Source organism: Hippoglossus stenolepis, chromosome 4, assembly GCF_022539355.2.
Source record: "Hippoglossus stenolepis isolate QCI-W04-F060 chromosome 4, HSTE1.2, whole genome shotgun sequence".
Lineage (NCBI taxonomy): Eukaryota > Metazoa > Chordata > Actinopteri > Pleuronectiformes > Pleuronectidae > Hippoglossus > Hippoglossus stenolepis.
Genome location: NC_061486.1, coordinates 24,567,353 through 24,588,286, shown reverse-complemented (window position 1 = coordinate 24,588,286; position 20,934 = coordinate 24,567,353). Strand labels below are relative to the sequence as shown.

Below are 20,934 nucleotides of genomic sequence, written 5' to 3'. Positions count from 1 at the left end.
TGAGATGGAGATGGATGATACCCTGCAGCGCAGTCACACTGACGAGAACCTGGTTATTTACTTTTGATTGCCTTAGAAGCCCAGAAAGGAACAGTGCCATTATGTTCTGTTGGATTGTTAAACCTAAAGCAATTTGTTTTAAGTTGATTTCCCCAACACACACAACCCTTTCAAGCATGTATTTTGACAATAATTGTTGACCAGGACTGCTGGTGTATATTCTTACTAACATAGAGGCAGTCATACAACCAAATCTTCAGTTGCAGATAACCAGTGTGCTGCACCTGTAAAAGTGAAAGTTCATCTTCTCCCCACAAAGGTCAACTAGTAGAGTGGAAGTCAAAAGAGGAGTTTTTATTCTCACGCCATGCATTGCTGCTGTTTTCATTAATGTTGATTTCATTGCAGAGTCTCAGGGTGACGCTTAAAACAACTCCTTTAAGGTGTTCCTTTTATACTAATTACTGTATGAATTTGGGAAGTCAATAGAGAATGAGCAAACATTCAATGCTTTTGCTTTTCATGATTATTTTTCAATTATTGCAGCAGCAACCAATAGCCAATTCGTTTTTTGGGAAAAAGTGTTGACGAACATAGAGACGAACTTAGTTGAAGCTGTCAACACATAAATGTTTAAATGAATTAATCAGTGTTTCCCATTACTTAACCAAGACTGTGACTTGTTTCATAATGTTATGATTTTTTTTTTCTCATTTCATTAGTAGTTTCTGCAATGGTCATACATTTCAGAGCAGGCAGGCAGACCTTGACATGTCACCTGCGCCCCCCCCCCATGTAACTTTTGGGTGTGCATGTGAGTGCACACACACACACACACACTCAAAATATAATTATATATTTTACTACTATGCTATATTCAGAGTATGTGTACATTCTGTGATGTAATCTAGTCAAATCCTTTATAATGGAAAATGTCCTGGATAATATAAAAATGAAAATTTTGAAATGTTCAGGCATTGCACACATTAATTCTAGGGAATTATAGAAAGATATCCAACTTGATAAAAGAGTAACTTTTTGTTTAACATCACTTTATATGAAATGATATTTCAAGTATATTGTGATACAACCAGTCTTGCAGATGTCTCCTCGTTGACTATACTTCTAATACATTCTGCAGGTGAATTATTATTTCACTTCTCCACTGATAAATAATAAAACTACGATATCCAACTATGGTGTGTGTGCGAGCCACTGAAATGTTAGTTGAGAAGAGGGAACTGACGTAACAGCCTTATTTCCACCAACGCTGGACAAAATACTCCATCGGAGGAGTTCACATCCAGAGGAGAATCCTTGTTTACTTTCGGTTTCTGACCAGCTCCAAAGCAGCGGTGGACACATTTTAGTTCATTAGCTATATATTGCTTGTTGTGTCTTTTTCTTTCTATAGTATCGATAACCGTGAAAACATGATATTTCCTCTGACAATAATCGTGGTACTAAAATTTCATATCGTGACATCCCTAGTCATCGGTAGTAATTACTAAAAATGCAGCTGACTAACGATCAAGTAAAGATTTGCTTTGAAGAGCCCTCTATCTCTTTGTGCCCACAGCAAGGTGAGCATGATTGGTAAAAGATGGCACTGTGCTGCGTGTCCTGACCTGCCTCTGTGCGGAAACGTTTTTTCCCCCCTGTTGTTTTTCCTGTCGTCTCCCCTTTCCTCTCGAGTGTTTTTCAGGCAAGAAAAGGATGAGCATGAGGAAGAGGGCAGGCAGGATGGCAAGCGTTAGGTAACAGGCCTAATGTACTGTGTAACAATTTCACTCTCTCGATCAGTCACACTCGCACACAGTTCTCTAACATACATCATCCCCTCTCTGTTTCTCCAAACCACGCAGAGGCATACTCGAGCGTGATTTTATCTAGGTAAATAATATGATAAAGGCTGTGTTTCTGCTTCACTTATTTTGTTGCCCTCAGTTTGTCTGTTCCTACATTCTCAGTTGCGATAATTTGCAGCAAATAACACAGTCCAAACTGTGTGTGTGTCTCTGTTACATGACATGACAGAGGACACTAAAGCCTTTATCAGTGTTATTCTGTAGTGCACCTATGGTTATACCCCCCTTCGGTTCATGGCAACTGAGCATACACAGTTCAAAATCTCAACTCTGCTCCATCATCATCATCATCCACAGCACTATATGTTGTTAGAGGTGATTTGTGTTGCCAAGGCTCTTAGTTGGGGAAAGGTCGTTCCATTGAAGTCTTGCTGGTTTCCATAGAGATGATGATAGTTGCAGACCCCAACCACCAATTCTGAATGGAAGTGACTTGCCAGTGTCTGCCATGAAGTGTGTCTTATTCTGTCTGTCTTTTTTGACATATTGCAGATTCAGTAAAATTTGTACAGTGAGCTGGGAAATCCCACCTTTAACTAGGCCATTGAATTTATTGCTTCCAGCCAGAAGAACTGCTGTGATTGACACAATATGGGTTTTTTGGTCCAAAAAAGGCCCTGTGCAGTGTTCATAACATGTAAAAAATTATCTATCATAGCATATGTTACTTTATGCCCCAATAACAATATTGTGACACAGCAAACTGTCAGAAAAAACAGTTAAAGTTTGTTTCTGAATTAAATAACTAGGCAGATTTGTTCACGAGCAACAGATTCCAAGTGACAGACCAAAAAGTTAAAGACAAGTTCTTGAGCTAACGTTTTGGACTAGTACTGCACACAGCTATATAATGCAGCAACGAAGCAAAACACCAAGTTAGAGATCTCTTATGTTATTATGAGAAGTGTAAAAATGTTTTTGGTTCTTTATGAAAATGTTCATGTTAGGATTGCTCAATGAACATGTACATTGTCATGAGCACCCGAAAAACAGAGAGGGCAGGTGTGTCGTCCCTGCTGAGAACTGTAAGCTTGTCGTTGCAACGAACACACAAAGCGAAGTCGGTATTTATTAATTTTATACCGTATTCTGCCTGCCCCGCAGAGCACTGTAATTTTATTATGAGAATTGTATTCGGATCATTGTGAAACCATCGAAGACAAACTAGACTGTGGTGGGCTAAAACACTGAATTGTGAATCCTTGTAGCATTTCTTAACCCTTTCAACTAGAAACGGTCTGCCAGTGCCGCCCTTGGTATTTTTGTTTACTGTGATGTCATTTCTTGGAGGATCCTAAAATACTTCATATTACTTAAGTCTATATCACATTAAAAGCGTATATAAGTCAATAAACCATGATGAATGATAAAATTTGATTATAAAGATTTCCAAATTGTTATTTGAACTTTGTAGTTTGTTTTTAAAGTTTTTGAGATATGCCCATATCAAGATGGGAATTACGACAATGCAGAGTCAGTCGGTTTGGCTTTTGCTACAATATTGTCATCGACAAACATATTTGTGAAAATGTTGTTTATGTCCTACATTTGGACATTGATTTTCTCTTCAAAGATGGTATTGAAGTTCTGGTTACTATGGCACTAATTCGTTCCACACTGCAATTGACCATTGTGATATGTGTTTATCAAAACTAGTCACCGGGTACTGCTTGTGGTTAGAGGTGCATGTCAAAATTGTCTTGTCATCAAGTTAGGGGTTGGCGATACATTGAATATACTCGATGTATCGCGGCTTGTACCACGTGCGATGTATACAATTACTATTTTGCGACTATTCAATTCAATTTTATTTGTGTAGCATCAAATCATAATATACATTATCTCAAGGCACTTTACCTAGAAGTTTAAGACCTTAAAAGACTCAAGACTATTGAGTATAAATTGTCACGTGAATGTTTTAAGCCGTCAGCATGAAATTCTCTTTTCTCTTCTCATGCCCTTCTCACAACAGACTGCTCGCTCCCCTGCCCAGCCATAAAACTCTCCTGCGCGTGTGTATTTTTGTATCAGGAGAAGGAGGGAAGAGACTCAGAGAGCATGGAGAGAAAGAAAGTGAATAGTCCCAGCGAGTTTACGAATGTTCAGAGACGGTTATTGACAGTTTGTTCTGCTCAATGATCATAAGGCAAGCCCTGACATTTATATTCGACTCGAAACAAGGTCATTTACACCTTGTTTTAAGCCTTAATGATATCTTCTGACGAGGTGCATTCAGCAAATGCTAAAGTACGCTACCTATGCCACTTTCTGTGGACTATGAATTTAACATTTGTACAGTGATTTGGAGGAGATTTCAAAATATCGAGATATATATTGTGTGACGCGATATAGCCTAAAAATATTGCGATATTTGTTTTAGGCCATATGGCCCAGCCCTACACCAACGGGAAAATGCTAATTGCAGACAAATGTGTGATGCCCAGTTTTGCCACTCTGTAGCATGTCCCCAGTCTTGTACTTTCATCCTAACACATTCGACTGAGTCATTTCCACACAATCTCGTACACACAAGAACATCTCTGAAAGGCATGGAGCTGACTCATACTGCATGTGCGCATGCATACTACAGTCATAAAGGAGTGGAGCTAGTGCTGACCTGCATTGGTCCTTTCTAGTGTTGTGACCTTCTCTCTCACACACAACACACACACACACACACACACACACACACACACACACACACACACACACACACACACACACAGCAACAATAACCTTTGTGTACCAAGAAAGTTCTTATTAGCTATTATTATTGTAAATAAAAGGTAGCATAATCCCAGAACAAGTATATGTGTGTACATATATACTTACATTCTCCCATGCTCTGATAAAGGTTAAGCTCAAGCATTACACCTCTAGTGAGGTGTTATCTTTGTGACCTCTGGATGAAGGTTAACCTCATACATTATGTCACAGCAACTTTGTGTGTATTCCTGTACCTATATATTTGTGAGGACCATTTTAAGCATAGACCCTACAGTGAGGACATTTTGACAGGTCCTCACTTTTTCAATGGGTTGTTTGAGGGTTAAGACTTGTTAGGGTTAGAATTAGGTTAGGGTAAGGGTTGGGGTTAGGCATTTAGTTTGGATGGTTAGGGTAAAAGCCTAGGGAATGTATTATGTCAATGAGTGTCCTCACTAAGATAGAAGTACAAACGTGTGTGTTTGTGTGTGTACACATGAACATGTAACATGCACTTACCTGTGCTTTCCACTGTACTGACGATACACCAGAGACCTAATTCTCTATGTAGGATTAGCCACACTATAGTTGTGTCATGAGAATGTTTTCAAAATCTGGAGAGTTCTCAAGATTCCTGGAAGGCACCATGAACATTATACATAAAATCTTAGTCAACTTTAAATGCTATATAATTTCAGAGTGTACAGCTTTTTGGCTGTGTTCCAATAATATTTATATACTTTCAGTATTATTTCATCAGTGACTATTGGAATAAATGTTGCATTATCCAGAACTGTGATTATATTTATCAAATCAAGTCGCTGATTTATGTACACATACAGTAGCTTCAACTAAATGTAAATGCTCTGTATTCGTATTGTGCTTTTCTAGTCTTGATGACCAGTCAAAGCGCTTTACAATACAGTTTTTACATTCACCCATTCACACAGTGCATTAGGGGATATGCTGGAAAATTCAATCAGAGAGAGAGACTAATCAAAAGACGGACTTCGTGCAGCTATGAAGAAAGTTTTTACTAATTTAGGAAAAGTATCGATCATTATGTAGTGATCAGTGTTGATATTGCGGCGGTGGTTACAAGCAAATCAACGTTTAAACTGTAGCTGGTCAGAGACGCCAGCTGAGTTAGTGTGTGTTTGTGTACCAGCGAGAGAGTAAGGTGAGTGATCTGCGTCAGGGTGGACTGAATGAATGAATGTTTGTGTGTGTGTGTTAGTTTGTATGCATATTTATACAGTTAAATGAATTCTCTGAGGCGGACCATTATATTAGCAAAATGATATATCTCCACCTTCACGAAGGAAATAATTATGTCTTTGTGAAACATTTTTTACAAGGGTCGATACACCTTAATGGTTAATTTTGGGGCTGCTGCATGTTTTACTGTTTCATTGTACTCTATTATACTGAGAGGGGCTTTAAATATTAAGTTTCAGTTATATTTTATATATTTGTAACCGTTTTCATCATGGCTCAATGAACCACATTCAGTTAGATGGGGGAATTTGAATTGCCGATATTTAAACATGTGGTTAATACGTGCAGTTGAACTCTGAAAAATCCACATTATGCTTTGCTCTGTAAATGGTTTCTTAAAAACAAGCAACATGGCAAAAGCTGTGCCCTTATCTGACGTGTAGTGATACACATTTAATAGGTCAGTTTAATGTTTGTCCAAAATAAAACTGGGCTGAAAATGCAGGTATTTGTTTTTACTCTTTGTTTAGTGTTAATTAAACAATGGCATTGAAATATCCTCATCAACAAACGTTTACATGAGGGTAGGTGTGTTGCACAATGAACTTCTCAGTACATGCTGCTGTGTACAGCTCAGTGTCTACCTCATCCAGTCAATGCTTTGTTGTGTCCATGTACAGGGCATCAAGAAAGTATTTTTGATTGAGGTTGAAACCTTAAATATCACTTTGACACAGGTATTAAGACCCTTTACTCTTGACACCTTTCGGCAGCAGTTACAGCCTTGAGTCTTCTTGGGTGTGATGACGCAACAAATCTAGGCCTACTAATGTGGTGGGATTTCTCCCTGTGCTGTTGAATAATTGATTGTTGATTGGTTTACAAAGTTTGTTTTAAATTTTTAGTTGAATTTGAAACTGGGGGGAGATATAAATGTATTGCAGGCTGCCGTAGTTTAGGCATCAATCACCTGAGTGCGTGTGCGTGTGCGTGCGCGTGCGCGTGTGTGTGTGTGTGTGTGAGAATGTACAGTAACTGGTTGAGACTCTGGGCACCAGCTGCTCTGGCATGTTGCTATGTTGAGGTCATAGTCTTGTGATCTAAGGGACTATGTGACACGTCATCTCATTACAGTCAGCCTCCCGTGCGTGTGTGCGTGCGCGATCTTCCAAAAGATTCCAGAGTCATTGACGGCAATGCAAAGCAGATTACTGTAAAGGTACTCACTCTCACTCACAACACATTAACTGTACCTTGGCCGGTTTACAAGCGAGCATTACCACTGATCTAGTCAGGTCTGTGTTTGTAACTTCATGTAGGGCTGGGCCATATGGCCTAAAACAAATATCACAATATTTTTAGGCTATATACGCGATACACAATATATATCTCGATATTTTGAAATCTTCTCCAAATCACTGTACAAAAGTTAAATTCATTAACCAGTTAAGAAGCGGTTCATTCTGGTGAAATTCGCCTAAAAGGCATACCCAAAGTAAATTGAAAGCTGTTCTTGAACCATTTGGAGTACATGCATGGTTTTGGTCTCTTTTGAAAGGTAACACTCTGAATTTTGTCCCCCAACAGTCAGAATCATCGTAAGTGCTACTGGCATTGAGTAATAGAAGTTGGAACACACTGAAGTAGAAGGTTTTTATTTCCGCCTGAAAATTTTGGTAAACAGATGCCTGCAGATAACTCTAGCTGGGACTTATGAGCTGGAAAACACAATGGGACCACAGCATGAAGCCTTACCTAGCCCAAGTTCAAATTTGATAACAATACCACATAAAATGAATATTTTACACGTTTTTCTAAGGATATGTCTAGGCGTTTTCCAAAAAAGGCCATTTGGAGACTCCAAAGGCCCTTGGTAACCATGGTCACACACATACACAGTGAAAGAAAAGGGGCACTCACACACACACACCTCCCCCAGATCAGAAGTAACACCTAAAGACACACACACAGTGAAACAGAGGGCCATACACAAAAACAACACTTTTTTGCCTTTTACGCACAGCTGTTCGTCTTTACGCAGTGATTTCCTCGCTGTGGCTTTAAATTTACCCCCTGAAGCGGCATATCTGCATGTTCGAAATTTCATTGGCTATACGAAGTGCCAGTCATCAGAACAATCGGTTGCAATTGGCTCACTCTTTACACGACAGAAGAGGGCAGGCACTGTCCTTCAACGAGGTCTCTCGTAGGCTGTGGACAGGACATGCCAGCTTCTATTGGGTCAAGTGAGCTGTCAATCTAAAGTTCAGAGTGCTGTGTTTACATGCAAACGGGAGTTACGAGGGAAAATACATCAAACGTTACACATAGCTGCTGGCTAGTTTGAAATGATGCAGCAGCAGTCTGTGGGTATTTATTGATGTAATAATGTGTTTTGGACTAAATATGTTACTGGATTGGATCGTCTGGACCTTTGGAAATGTAACAAGACCGTTTTTGTTGGAATGTTATCGATCTGTGGATTACGATGAGGCTTCTTAGGTGAGTGACCTCCATTTTGTTATTGTTTTGTTTTTGTTGGTGGTCTGGCAGAGGCATTGATTGTACCTGCTGTGGTGATCGTATCTTGAAATGGTTTGCATCAATCGAATCAAAAGAATCTTAGCTTTCCAAAGATATGTCGCATCAGTACCTAGCTCTACGAAGCATTTTAAGCTGTTAAGCGTTTGCCCCTTAACAGTGCCCCTTTAACCAGCTCAACTGGTTAAAGGCCGCAGGAAGTGTCTCAGCTAGGGGACGTTAGGATTTCTGACGGTTCCTGAATGCACCGGGATTGAAACTTGGTGTTAATGCCAAGAATAGATTATTAAACCTAAAAGTTTAGCATTATCAGTGCTCTGATAATTTTTTTAACTGTTCACCAATTGCTGGAAACAACAAATAAAACATAATTAAAATGCAAAATACATACTACATATGCACGCAATATAAATAGTTTATTCATTTTGTATATCAATTCTGTCAATTCTATCAATTTAAATGTTATTTGCCTGCTTTCGCACCTGCTCTTAATTTACTCAGAGCGTCATGGCTGGACATACACATAGACTGGAATTTGTAGAATGTGTGAAAGAAGTTTTCTCCCATCTCATCGGGGACTGTAGCGATGGTGTACAGGCACTCAGATTGAATGTCACATAATCTGTTCTGGACTGTTTACGCAACAGTCGGTGTTTGTTTTCTCAAGAACACGAGTTAGAGTTCTACTGTTTCATAAGGCTGTGGACATGTATACACTGTTTTTATAATGATGGTAGGCATACATCAGTGAAATATTAACGCCCTGATTTAGGGCTGGGCAATATGACTTCAAATCAATATCATGATTTTTTCAAACTTTTACCTCGATTACAATTAATGCCGATTATTTGATCTACCATCACAACCACCACAGGATCGTTATTTGTGTGTGTATGTGTCTCCTCGTCTCTGTCGCTCTTCACACAAACTGACATACACCTGTATTTAGTAATTAACCAGTGGTGTCGGATCATGAATCTGGATCGTTCCAGTCACTTCAATCCTGATGTCCTGGCTTTGTGCGTCATGTTACGTCTGGAGTTGTGTGTAATCTGCGTGCGTGCAAAATGTTGGACTTTTTTTCAAAGCGAATCAAATAAACACAAAGTAAACTTCAAGTCCTGTATGTGTCCCAAATACAGATCAGCGGGGGGGTTGAGGAGGGACATGCGGTACAGTGATACAGTACTGAATGTAGCGGAAACCCGACAGTTTGGGGAAAGAATTAACCGACATGAGCAATTTGAGTCCGCTACAGGTTATAAATGTTGGTTTTGATAAAATGTTGGTCAATTGCCCAGCCTTACCCTGAGTGTAGCATAGATCCTGTAGGATGTGAGCCCATCATCCTCCACAGGAAACGTTCGCTGTTTTTAAAAGGCTGATAATTGTTTTCGTTTAGTGTTGCGGTGAATGTGAGTCACTGGCGATTAAATTGATAATGTACCCTGCTCCCTTTCTGCCTTTGACACCGTCAAGACTTGGTATTTACATCTGCCCTGAGTGATCTGATAACAAGTGGACAATGTGTGAATGCACCAACATATGTCCTGAATGGTTCTTGAAATCTGATCACTCAGACCACTTTTGGAGGTGGTCTGGAACGCATGTTTATTCATGTCCACTGCCATAATACTAATGCTGACCACCACATATTGACTTTCCTTTTTTCAAATGGGTAAATCCAATTTCAAACACACACACTTTGTGACGTCGCAGCATTATATAACTTTGTGAGGCATTATTTGCATGCTAAGATTGAGATTAAGATTCCTTTATTGGTCCCACACACATGCACACACACTTGCTTCGTCCATAAAGTTTTCACCATCCACAGAGAGGTTAGACCTCATTGTTTCAGCTGCAGGTGTAAATGCATACCCACCAATGGCATGCAGTGCAGTTTCTTTCTTTTACATGAAAAGGTTCTATTTCACTCTTTAGTCTGTGTATGTGTCAATCTGAATCTGTTGTACATTAGAGTGACCTTCATGCGCATGTCATGTGCACCCCCACAACAGCCATAGATTAAATTAATTCTGTGGGAAACGCTGTTATGTTCAGCAAAAACACGTCTGGCCATTATTCAAAGCATAAGTCAGGATTTGGGATGTCAGAATTAACCGATTTTACGATAGCCACGGTTTCATAACGCAACGGTATTCATATCCTTAAGAATTGTAAAAACTACGATATCTAACGGTTTCCTGCCTCTCGCGAGTCACGTAATTTGTGTGTGCTGTGCGGTGAAATCTCTCATGAGTCAAGTTTTGTGTGTGCGCAGTGCGCTTGTGTGTACGAGCCACTGAAACGTTATTTGAGAAGAGGGAACTGGTCAACACGTCGCTCCCCAAACAGAACAACTTCCATTGCTGACCCCTTCACAATAAAAGTCCCAAACAGATACACTGCACTGTGATGACAGGAAACACAGATTCACTGACCAACCTTCAACAATAAGGCAACTAAATAACATAATTTACATAACTTACTTTTAAATAGCCAAATGTAACACTATAAAAACTAACTGGATATAGTTGGTGATAATAACAAATATTTTTGCTCATTAGCTTAATTCTAGTAGCTATATATTGCTTGTTGTGTGTCTTTTTCCTTCTATAGTACGATAATTGTGAAAACTGTGATTTTTCCTCTGACAATATTGCTGCACCAAAATTTCATATCGTGACATCCCTAGTCAGGACCGAAAGAGATTGTGTCCAAATTTGGAGTCAATAATCTTGGATGTCTCTGTCAGAATTTCGGCTGTGACCGTATGGATTTTTTCTCATCGTGGTGATAAAGCGACATATTACTATGGTTTGGCAGTGCTTATAGTGATCACTTTTGATCATGCTCGGTTTGACTTAGAACGGTTGGCAGTGTTTCGCGCGAATGATGGAGACACCGAGAGGATAAGTTAATTACTGACAGAGACGGTAAAAACTGAAAAAATAAAACATGTATGAAAAGACCCAAGAGGACTACTTGATCTATAACTGAATTATACCTCATTTTCGGCTTGAAAAAACGCTGCATATGCACTCCTGTAACTTTCACCAGCAGGAAAGATAGAAAGAAAATCACAGTGATGACGGTAATGCAGTTACTTTGGTCAGAATCAGCACTACTGACGAATTATATGACCACATACAGGGAATTTGACTGCTTTTTATTTCTCTCTGTGAACGTTCACTCTTCTAAGTTTTCACATGGATTTAACCTGCAATTCAACTGGTTGGTGGAGACATTCAACTGCAAAGCAGTAATTCTATGTATATTTATATATATTTACTGATTGTCAGTACAAACAAACAAATGAGACACTTATTTGTGTTAAGTGTCACCGAACTCTTTCATGTTCAAGTGCAGATTTATTTCACACATAAATGTCAATTTAGAGGAAAATGAAATGTTGCTCCTCAGTGTGATACATTTCAGGACAAGAAGTGCAACAAATAGTAAAACAAACATTTATGGGTACAAACACACAAAGTGAGATTACCTACACTATAAAGCAACATATGGACTGTGTCTCTTCATCTTTTAAATTTAGAATTCTTCCACAGAGTCCGTTCTGTATAAACTGTTCAAGAACCATTTTTGGTCAACTGACCTCAGTTTACCATTAACATAAAGGAAGACATTAACTAAACTAAAATGCTTGTTTTCCATAACTGTTGCACACTGATCTGGATTAATGCCAGTTAGCTGTGGCTCTGTGTTCTCCTAGGAGCCTCCTCTTTGCTCTCCCTCACTTCCCCTTCCTGTCTGCAACAGGAAGTCAGCCTTGTCGGGCTTCAGATGGACTCATCATCTTCATGTCTCTTATCAGGAAAAGGGGAGCTCAGGGTTGCACTCATGTATGTGTTTTGTTTGTGTGTGAGTATGTGTGTGTTGATGCAGGATGCATGCTTTTCATTTTTTCCACACAGACTGAGCTCGATCCGTCTATTTTTGGCAGGAGCTGTGTTTTGGGGCAGTCCCATTAGCTTCGCTTGATTAAGTCATTAAAGTCGTCTACCCATTCCTAAGTGGCAGAGCAAAGCTCCTGTCACACACCATCACCGTCCACACCGCCGAAGCCATTGTCGAGGGCTCGGCAGTTACACAATATTCTTTCTTGCAGTCGAAGGTCATGGCGTAGGTCAGGTTACCCAAACAAGCTGGAATGCAAGAAAGCACTATGTTGGTCCTTATATAGTTTGGCTGTTCATCTTAAAAGTGCAAGTGTGTAGTTCTAGTATGTTGTTGCTACTGATGTTGTTCTTTTTCTTGTTGTATTTATTGTATTTTGTTAATAGATGTGCTGTGCCAGGTCAGGTTAGACTGAGCCTGACTCTGTGATCATTGTGTCATCACAGTAATTTTCACAGGCACCACAGCCGTGTTCTGGAATTATTGCCTGTAGTTAAGTGTCAGCTACATACCATTACCCCGAATGTATTGTCTACTTTTAGGTAGCTCAAGAGGTTATAAACACTTTGCATGGTTAAAGCTGACTTTTTGTCTTTTTCTCTCTCCCCCTGTCTCGTACAACCACTCCATCCCTCACCGTTTCCTTCGTAATCTTGCACTTTCATTTCACCACTTCACCCTCTCTTATGATTCATCCTTATCCCTCCCTTCTCTCTGTCTCAAGGTGGCTATAAAAATAGTGGATAAGACCCAGCTGGACGATGAGAACCTGAAAAAGATCTTCAGAGAGGTGCAAATCATGAAGTTGCTGAAGCACCCCCACATCATCCGCCTCTATCAGGTACACACCTTAGCCCACGAAGGCTACGAGGTACATGTACACTGCTCAGATCTTACACCTCAGACTTGTGGCCCAATTGACAACAAACAAATATAATGTGTTGGTTAAGGGGGACCTGATGTTACCTGCCTTTTTTCTATTTGACTTATTTGCACAAAAATATTGGCTATAGCTGTAAAATAAAAGGAAACATTTTATTTCACATTCATTGATGCAGAACTGCGGGCTGTCCAGTATAACCATATTCTTGAGGAAAACAGTTTCCTATTGGCTTTCACTTCTTCAGGTGTATGGGGATCGTAACACAAAACCAACCCAGTCTTCAAGCCAACATTTCACAAGACGTGCCCAGCAACTTGTCTTAAACAGCCGTCAGTGTTTCAAACATAATCCAATTAACCTGCCACTTAATCACAAGAACATGTAGTCCGTAAAATTTGGATAATTAATGCTGACTGTAAATCCTAACACATACATATACTGAGTACTACACAGGCATTCTTATTCTATATAAATCTGCCTGTTTGTATGCCAAAGAAAGCTTACTCATTCTGTTGTGTAACGGGCGAACCACCAACCTCAGATGTTGGTCTGTCCGATGGTCTGTAGGTCCTGTTTGATATCCTTTGTTTATGCCCTTAGGTGATGGAGACGGAGAGGATGATTTATCTGGTAACAGAGTATGCGAGCGGTGGAGAGATATTTGGTAAGGGAGTTCCCCACTGTTGCCTTGTTTAGGACTTCATTTTTGTTATTGCCTGTGCTTTTTAGTTTGCGTTTCTGTTGTTGTTTTAGTGCTGTTCAAATATGCAGTTTGTCCAAAAAACTTGCAGACCATCATCTTTTAAATATCTTTAAATGTTGCTAAATAAAATCTAAATCTAATTCGAATTTTGGTTATGAGAGGGATTTATTTTTTATTTGTGTCCTTCATTTTTTGTTTCTCTAAACTCCTTGTTCATTCTTGTATTACACTACAAAAAAACTTTTTTTTTTATTGACACTGCTTGGTTTCTTGTTTTACGGTTATCTTTATATTGTCTCTTATGTCAATTAAGCATTCATTAAGTTCAAATGTGCCTTACTGATGCTGTAAGTCAGGTCCAGTCTCTTGTATGTTAATGTCGTCTGTCTCTTGGGGAAAACAGGCTTTCAGTTTAACTAAACCTTTAGCTGCAGATGCACTTTGCCCGTATAACACAAATGTCTGAGCCGTACTTTGTCTGTGTGCGTGTGTGTAGACCACCTGGTGGCTCACGGGCGGATGGCAGAAAAGGATGCCAGAAAAAAGTTCAAGCAGATCGTGGCAGCAGTTCATTTCTGTCATTGCCGCAACATCGTCCACAGAGACTTGAAGGCTGAGAATCTGCTCCTGGACCACAACCTCAACATCAAAATCGCAGGTGTGTGTGTGTGTGTTTGCGCTTAAGAATGTAAGGGTGGTTAACTTAATTTAGTGGTTTTGGGCCGTCCTAGTGAGTAGGTGTAGGCAAGTGACAGCATGTACTTTGGGAGCATTTTCCTTATTTGATTCAATTTTCTCTGCTGAGGAGTGTGATAAGATTTAATAAACTTCTCTCCCCCTGTCAGATTTTGGCTTCAGTAACCTGTTTTCTCGAGGCCAGCTGTTGAAGACGTGGTGTGGCAGCCCTCCCTATGCCGCACCAGAACTCTTCGAGGGAAAGGAGTATGACGGGCCAAAAGTAGATATATGGGTGAGTAGACTTTTAGTCACACATGAGGCCCTGCTGGGGTGCATCGCAGGGTGTAGCTATTTAACTTGAACTTTCCAGAAAGAACTAAGAATCTTTAATGGGCTGTCATCATTTGATAATTAAAATTTAACTAAATTATTCTTTGTTGAAGCCTGCCTAAAAACTAAACTCATACTTTCGTTTCCTGCTGTCTTTTCTATAGAGCTTAGGTGTGGTGTTGTATGTATTGGTGTGTGGCGCCCTGCCTTTTGATGGCAGCACTCTACAAAATTTACGGGCACGTGTCCTCAGTGGCAAGTTCCGCATCCCCTTCTTCATGTCCACAGGTAGGACTTCTGTCAAACCTGACTCCCTCTGTCCACCTTCTCCTCCAGCACAAATCCCTACTGCTGCACTATGTAACCAAGCAAATTCAAACACAACCAAGACTCTATTACTTTTTTGTGAAGCACTCCTCCTACTCAACACTTACATTTAATCCCAACAGGGACATGATTTCACATTGTTAAAGAAAACATATCAAACATTAACTGAAACCACTCCTGCAGAAATATAAAAAAGTGCAGAAAATATGATTTTAAACTAAATAAGGAGAAAGTAGATAGAATCTGGTTAAGCTGCATTAGAGGGTTAACATGTGTATGGGAGATTTGTATTTCTGCTATTATATGACGTGAGTGGACTCAACATTAACAACTTTTCTCTATAGTTTTTGTTACCATCTTTTTTTCCAACTACAATTTGGGCCTACATGCCTGAGTTTTTGATTAAAAGATGGTGACTGCAGTTTTATTTTCAGTATACTTTAGACATTTTCTTAACAAATGGCAGTAAGTTTTCATTATTGTTACTAGTATAATGAAGAAAACAACTTGAAAATGGCTTTTCATGAAGCGATTTAAGCTGGTAAAACCTATTTCCTGGTTATTATCACTATCTCTTAAACTAGTTTTAATAAACTACACTGTATACTCTACTCTATTTATGTTAAAGTGATCTTATGTGAGAATGCATGTTTGTGTGTTGCCACAGACTGTGAGTACTTGATCAGACACATGTTAGTTCTGGAGCCCAGCAGACGGTTGACCATGGAGCAGATCTGTAAGAACAAGTGGATGAGACAAGGAGACCCGGACCCTGACTTTGACAGGGTGAGGCCTCTATAGAATTATTTAGTGAAAATAATTCTCTACCCATCTAATTTTCCACCTCACTATTTAGGAATTTTATTTCAAACACACTGTTTTTGGTTTATCTTTTTTCTGAACTATTTCCTTTTTTTGGGGGGGGGGTTTACAAGTGGTTGTATGTTTCAAATTGTGTCCGTAAGAAAGGCTATGGAAGTTTGACACGGCCTTTCACCATTTTGCTCACAATCCCCCCTCAACTCTTCTCCCCATTTCTTCGGTCTTCCAGTTGATAGCAGAGTGTGTGCAGGTGAAGACGGAGAGAGAGACAGAGCTCATCAACGAGCAGGTGCTCATAGCCATGTCAGAGATCGGCCTGGAAAGAGAACGCACACTTCAGGTTTGGACACAAATATGCCGTTATGTATTTTAGGTTTTCAGCACTTCTCGTCAAAAGTCATCTTGATTTTAACATCATTTTTTATTTTATTTTTACACCATAGTCTCTACAAACAGATGCATATGATCACTACAGTGCCATCTATAGTCTGCTGGCCGACCGCCTCAAGAAACACAAGACCCTGCGTGTTGCCCAGCCTCCGCCGCGCTCCATTAGCTATCCCCTTAATGCTGTGCAGGTGAGTCATTGTCCTTTGGTTGTGCCATTATATGATGGGGGGGTTACAGCCCATTTATCCGTGTTGACACTACTTGACAGCATTTTTAATGAGTTTGGTTTATTCTGTGTAAGTAATGTTGCGCGGATTTTTTTTGTTGTGTTTGATGTGAAACCAACGCAAGAGATTCATCATTGGTATAAAGGTAGAGTTTGATTTGTGAGACCCGGAGGAACCATCAGACAGATTTCTTCACTCTTTTTGTATTAAAGAAGCATCTTTCTTTTTCTTTGATTTCTGAAGAGTGTAGTGTTTCACATGACTGTTACATCAGCCTGACCTACAGTAGGCAGCATGTCTGTCCATTGAGTGGAGTTGATTGGCTTTAACCCACATCTGCCAATCCCACTGCACTAAGAAGATTATTAGCAAATTGGTGCAATCCTCACATCACCTGTGTGCTTGTGTGTGTCCGTCCAGCAGACAGATCCACAGGGTAATCCAGTTAGCATGACCGTTCCCCATGTCCAGCTCATCAACCCAGAGAACCAGATTGTTGAGGTAAGTTGACTATGGTGTCCACCGGCTTGGGTCGGCGTAGCCTCAGTGTGCGGGCAGCATTGATCATGCCTGATACTAAGCTGAGATCAATCAGAACTGTTGTTCAACGAGCCGAAAATCCTAATCATGGCTTTTACTTAGACTTTGACAAGTAATTTGTCGGAAAAGCTCTTTGCAGCATAAGTCAGTAAACACAACAACATATGCTCGTCATATATTTGTAGATTTGCTTGTTCGAAGTCACTAGGGTTGGGTACTGAACTGTGTACTTTTAAGGGTACCGCCTGATTAACGTTGGTACTACCAGGTACCGATTCACTCTAAATATATCGGTGCCAAATTTCGGTACCTGTGAGCGCATCTGTGTAAGAGAGTATGTAAACATGAGTAAGAGTAAAAGAGAGAGTATACGTTAAGTAGAGAGAGAGCAAGATTATGTGATTCACCCCTGAAACGTGATCAAGCCAAGCTCATTTCCGATCAGTGTGCACAGTCGGAACAATCATTATGTGGTGGTCAGTTCAAACAAATCGACGATTAAATATAGCGGATCAGATACGCCAGTTGAGATGGGTACCAGGACCGGTACCGGTTTAGATGTGAACGTACCCGACCCTATAGGTCACTGGCTGTCTGTCCATTATTTAAGCTTTAGCAGTGGAGTTTACAACTGTCAGTGTAACCTGAAATTCATCTCAAGACTGGTCAGACACAATCACACATACGTGTACACATACAGAGCCTCAAGACAAACTCACAAACGCTGTGAAACACAAGAATGTGTCATATTGCTGCATTGCACCAGGGATTTTAATAGAAGACCTGGACTTTGAAGCATGTATATTATATTTGGATTAGGTTTCACTTTAGATTCATTTTCTGCACTACAGACTTTACTGATGACAATATGTTTATATGTGTTTTTTTTATTTTGTTATGTTTAGCCTGATGGCAGCATGGCACTGGACAGTGATGAAGGAGAGGAGCCATCTCCTGAGGCCATGGCTCGCTACCTCTCAATGAGGCGGCACACTGTGGGGGTACCGGACCAAAGGTAACACATTTTGGTTGCAAATAATCAAATTAATAGTATTAAATATTCAGTCACATATGGGAAATGTTAACCCTTTAAGACATAAGGTGCCCAAATTAAAACAACCTCTAAAACCTAAGCAAAACCCTGAGGGTTTTCTGAAGGGCTGACAGAAATGATCATTTGATTCAATTTCTCAGCCACTTAAGCAGATAGAGACATTAAATAAAAATATTTGACAAATTAAACATTGACTTTTATCGTAAATAATTGTTGTTTCCCTAAACTACGTGAATATTTCAGTGGGTCAGCTGGAAGATCATCTCGGGGTCTGAATCTTCATTGTTATTTTCATCATTGTTTTCCTGAATGAAAACACTACTGTACAAACTCACTAAAAATCAACTACATATCCCATAATGCATTTCTCAATCCGGTTGCATCCGATCTAAATGGGTTAGTTGATGGTACGTTGATACAAGGGTAGTGGCGTCTGGGTTATTTAAGATAGATTTGAGTAATTTGTCCCATATAAACCATCAACTCATGTATGAGCTTAGTTCTTGAACATAACTTAAACCATTGACTCCTTCCTGTAATTCTCTCTCCTCCTACCACAGGACAGAGATGCAGGAGGACCTACAGAAACTGCCACCGGGTTTCCCACGTGGTGGAGTGCCACAGCCCCCTTTCCCCCCACTGGCCCCCATTATGGGCCAGATGCACACTCTCATGCCCACACAGAGCATGCAGCCCACACAACAGCTGGAGTACAAGGTACAGTGAGTCGGGGTCTCTCGGTTAGCAATTAGAGGGTTTCTGGTGTCAATCAGTTTACCTGCAGAAACCTCTAATGTGTGTACTGGTTGAATCTAAATATCAACTTCATTGATTTTTGTCTTTGGTTTAACTTCTTACGTCTGATGATGCCACAGGAGCAGTCATTGCTACAGCCACCCACTCTGCAACTGCTCAACGGCATGGGGCCTCTGGGTCGAAGAGCTTCCGACGGTGGGGCTAACATTCAACTACACGCTCAGCTCCTCAAGAGGCCCCGGGGGCCCTCGCCGCTTGTCGCTAGCCCGGTGAGTATTGGTGTTATTCCAAAGGGTCTGGATTTCAGTATTTGTGAGGTTTGTTACTCTCCCATCATGTAAGCTGTAGGGGTGCTGACCAGTAAACTCTTTGCCTCTCTCAGCACCCTATCCCTGCAGTAGCTCCCGTGGACGAAGAGGGTTCGGACGGAGAACCAGACCAAGAGGCAGTACAGAGGTAACCCACAGTGATGGTTTTGGGATATTCTTTACAAAGGTGCTGTCTATACTGGATCCTCTGGAAGGCCCATAGCCTGTGACAATAGACTGATGGGTTCGCTATGAATGTTAAGTTAAGGATTAGGATCTATAATTTTCAGTTCATATTGCTAGTTAGATTTACATTTAAGCCTTGATCTCACATTATTTAAATATTATTTAAAATAATTTACAAAGTGTACATCTAAATACACATCTGCATCATGACTTTCTATGTGAGTTTAACCTCTTACAGGTCTTAAATACAACAGGGCAGTGACATGCAAAACATACTTTTTACCTACCAACAGCTTATCCTGAAAATTTTGATTACGGGACCTTTTTCTGATATACTGTGAAAAAGCTGTAATAGAATGAGCAGAAACTATAGTAAGGGTTGTTAAAGAACAGGTGTAACCATTGAAGAGCAAGCCACAGGTTTGGTCTATGGAGATAGGGCTTTGGATTCAGAAGTCCAGGTTAGGGTTTCCCAGTTGGTCCTCTTCAGACAGTAGCCTCTGCAGGCTTCGCTGGTGTCCTGGGTTGCTGGGAGTGAGTGCCTTTAGGCTGCTCTGCTTTTCCCACGGGAGGTGGCCACTCGGCTGTGGTGCTTATCCCATCTCTCCTCCTTTGTCCATCGCGCAAGTGCCTTCTGCCACAATTCCAAACTCAATCTGCCACCAAATCCAGCCCTCCTATCTCTCAAACTCTTTGGCCGAAAACTTCTTTATCTCTTTCATAAAGTGCCAAATAATTTCTTGCTCTTTCTCTCACAGCTTTGCTAACTCTGAAGCTTGCAAAACCAGTGATAACAAAAGGCAACCCGGCCAGTCCTTAAATTGGAAGCTGGGGGGTTGTGGGATAGCCTCAAGCTTAACATCCATCTATGGTGTAATTTAACTGTTTTTCTGATTGGCTAAGATGATATGAATGATGGCACCAATTGGCAGAGGTGGGAAGGGGCGGGCCTCTCCCCCCCTCCCTCACCAGCCAATGAGGACAGAGAGCTGACCAGCGCTGCTTCCTGTCTTTCACCCTCAACCCCGTCCTCCCCCCTCCCTGCGGCCCAGGTACCTGGCGAACCGCTCCAAGCGGCACACGACGCATGCTCTCATGAGCACATCGCATGGCGAGCCCTCAGCAGAGTCACAGCGACCCCAGGGCCCCCGCCAGAGGGGGGGCTGGGCCCCCGACACATACACCCGGTGAGGGGACACGCCCGCTCTGCGCTGTATATGCACAAACACACACACACAAATGCAAGAACCCACAAATAAAATGTGGGCAATTCAATCCTAACTCTTCTATCCCCCACACACACACTCACACACACGCTGCTATTGAAGTACCTACAACAGGGGACGGTTGTGCACCTTCCAAAGAAGGATATTTTTTGAAAATAATGGCATCGTAGTAGAGTGTGGCACATGGCAGACATATCTCCATATTACCAATAAACCTCGATTCAAAATATATGTTTCTCCCCAAACCTGGAAA

The 20,934-nt window shown here is 40.7% G+C and overlaps 1 protein-coding gene across 3 annotated transcripts in view; it reads left to right on the top strand.

Moving 5' to 3' along the window:
• The window catches only part of sik3 (SIK family kinase 3), a 38,573-nt gene that overhangs the window by 2,691 nt on the left and 14,948 nt on the right, over positions 1-20,934 (top strand). The window contains exons 2-15 of one of the 3 annotated variants that reach the window (XM_035153792.2): positions 12,976-13,092; positions 13,735-13,798; positions 14,334-14,495; positions 14,683-14,807; positions 15,010-15,133; positions 15,840-15,958; positions 16,224-16,334; positions 16,438-16,572; positions 17,035-17,112; positions 18,057-18,166; positions 18,766-18,922; positions 19,081-19,230; positions 19,344-19,417; positions 20,508-20,642. In XM_035153792.2, the coding sequence (XP_035009683.1) occupies positions 12,976-13,092; positions 13,735-13,798; positions 14,334-14,495; positions 14,683-14,807; positions 15,010-15,133; positions 15,840-15,958; positions 16,224-16,334; positions 16,438-16,572; positions 17,035-17,112; positions 18,057-18,166; positions 18,766-18,922; positions 19,081-19,230; positions 19,344-19,417; positions 20,508-20,642 (1,661 nt within the window). Of the gene's footprint in view, positions 1-12,975; positions 13,093-13,734; positions 13,799-14,333; positions 14,496-14,682; positions 14,808-15,009; positions 15,134-15,839; positions 15,959-16,223; positions 16,335-16,437; positions 16,573-17,031; positions 17,113-18,056; positions 18,167-18,765; positions 18,923-19,080; positions 19,231-19,343; positions 19,418-20,507; positions 20,643-20,934 lie in introns of all 3 variants that reach the window. The other 2 variants (XM_035153793.2, XM_035153794.2) reach the window with 2 other exon arrangements.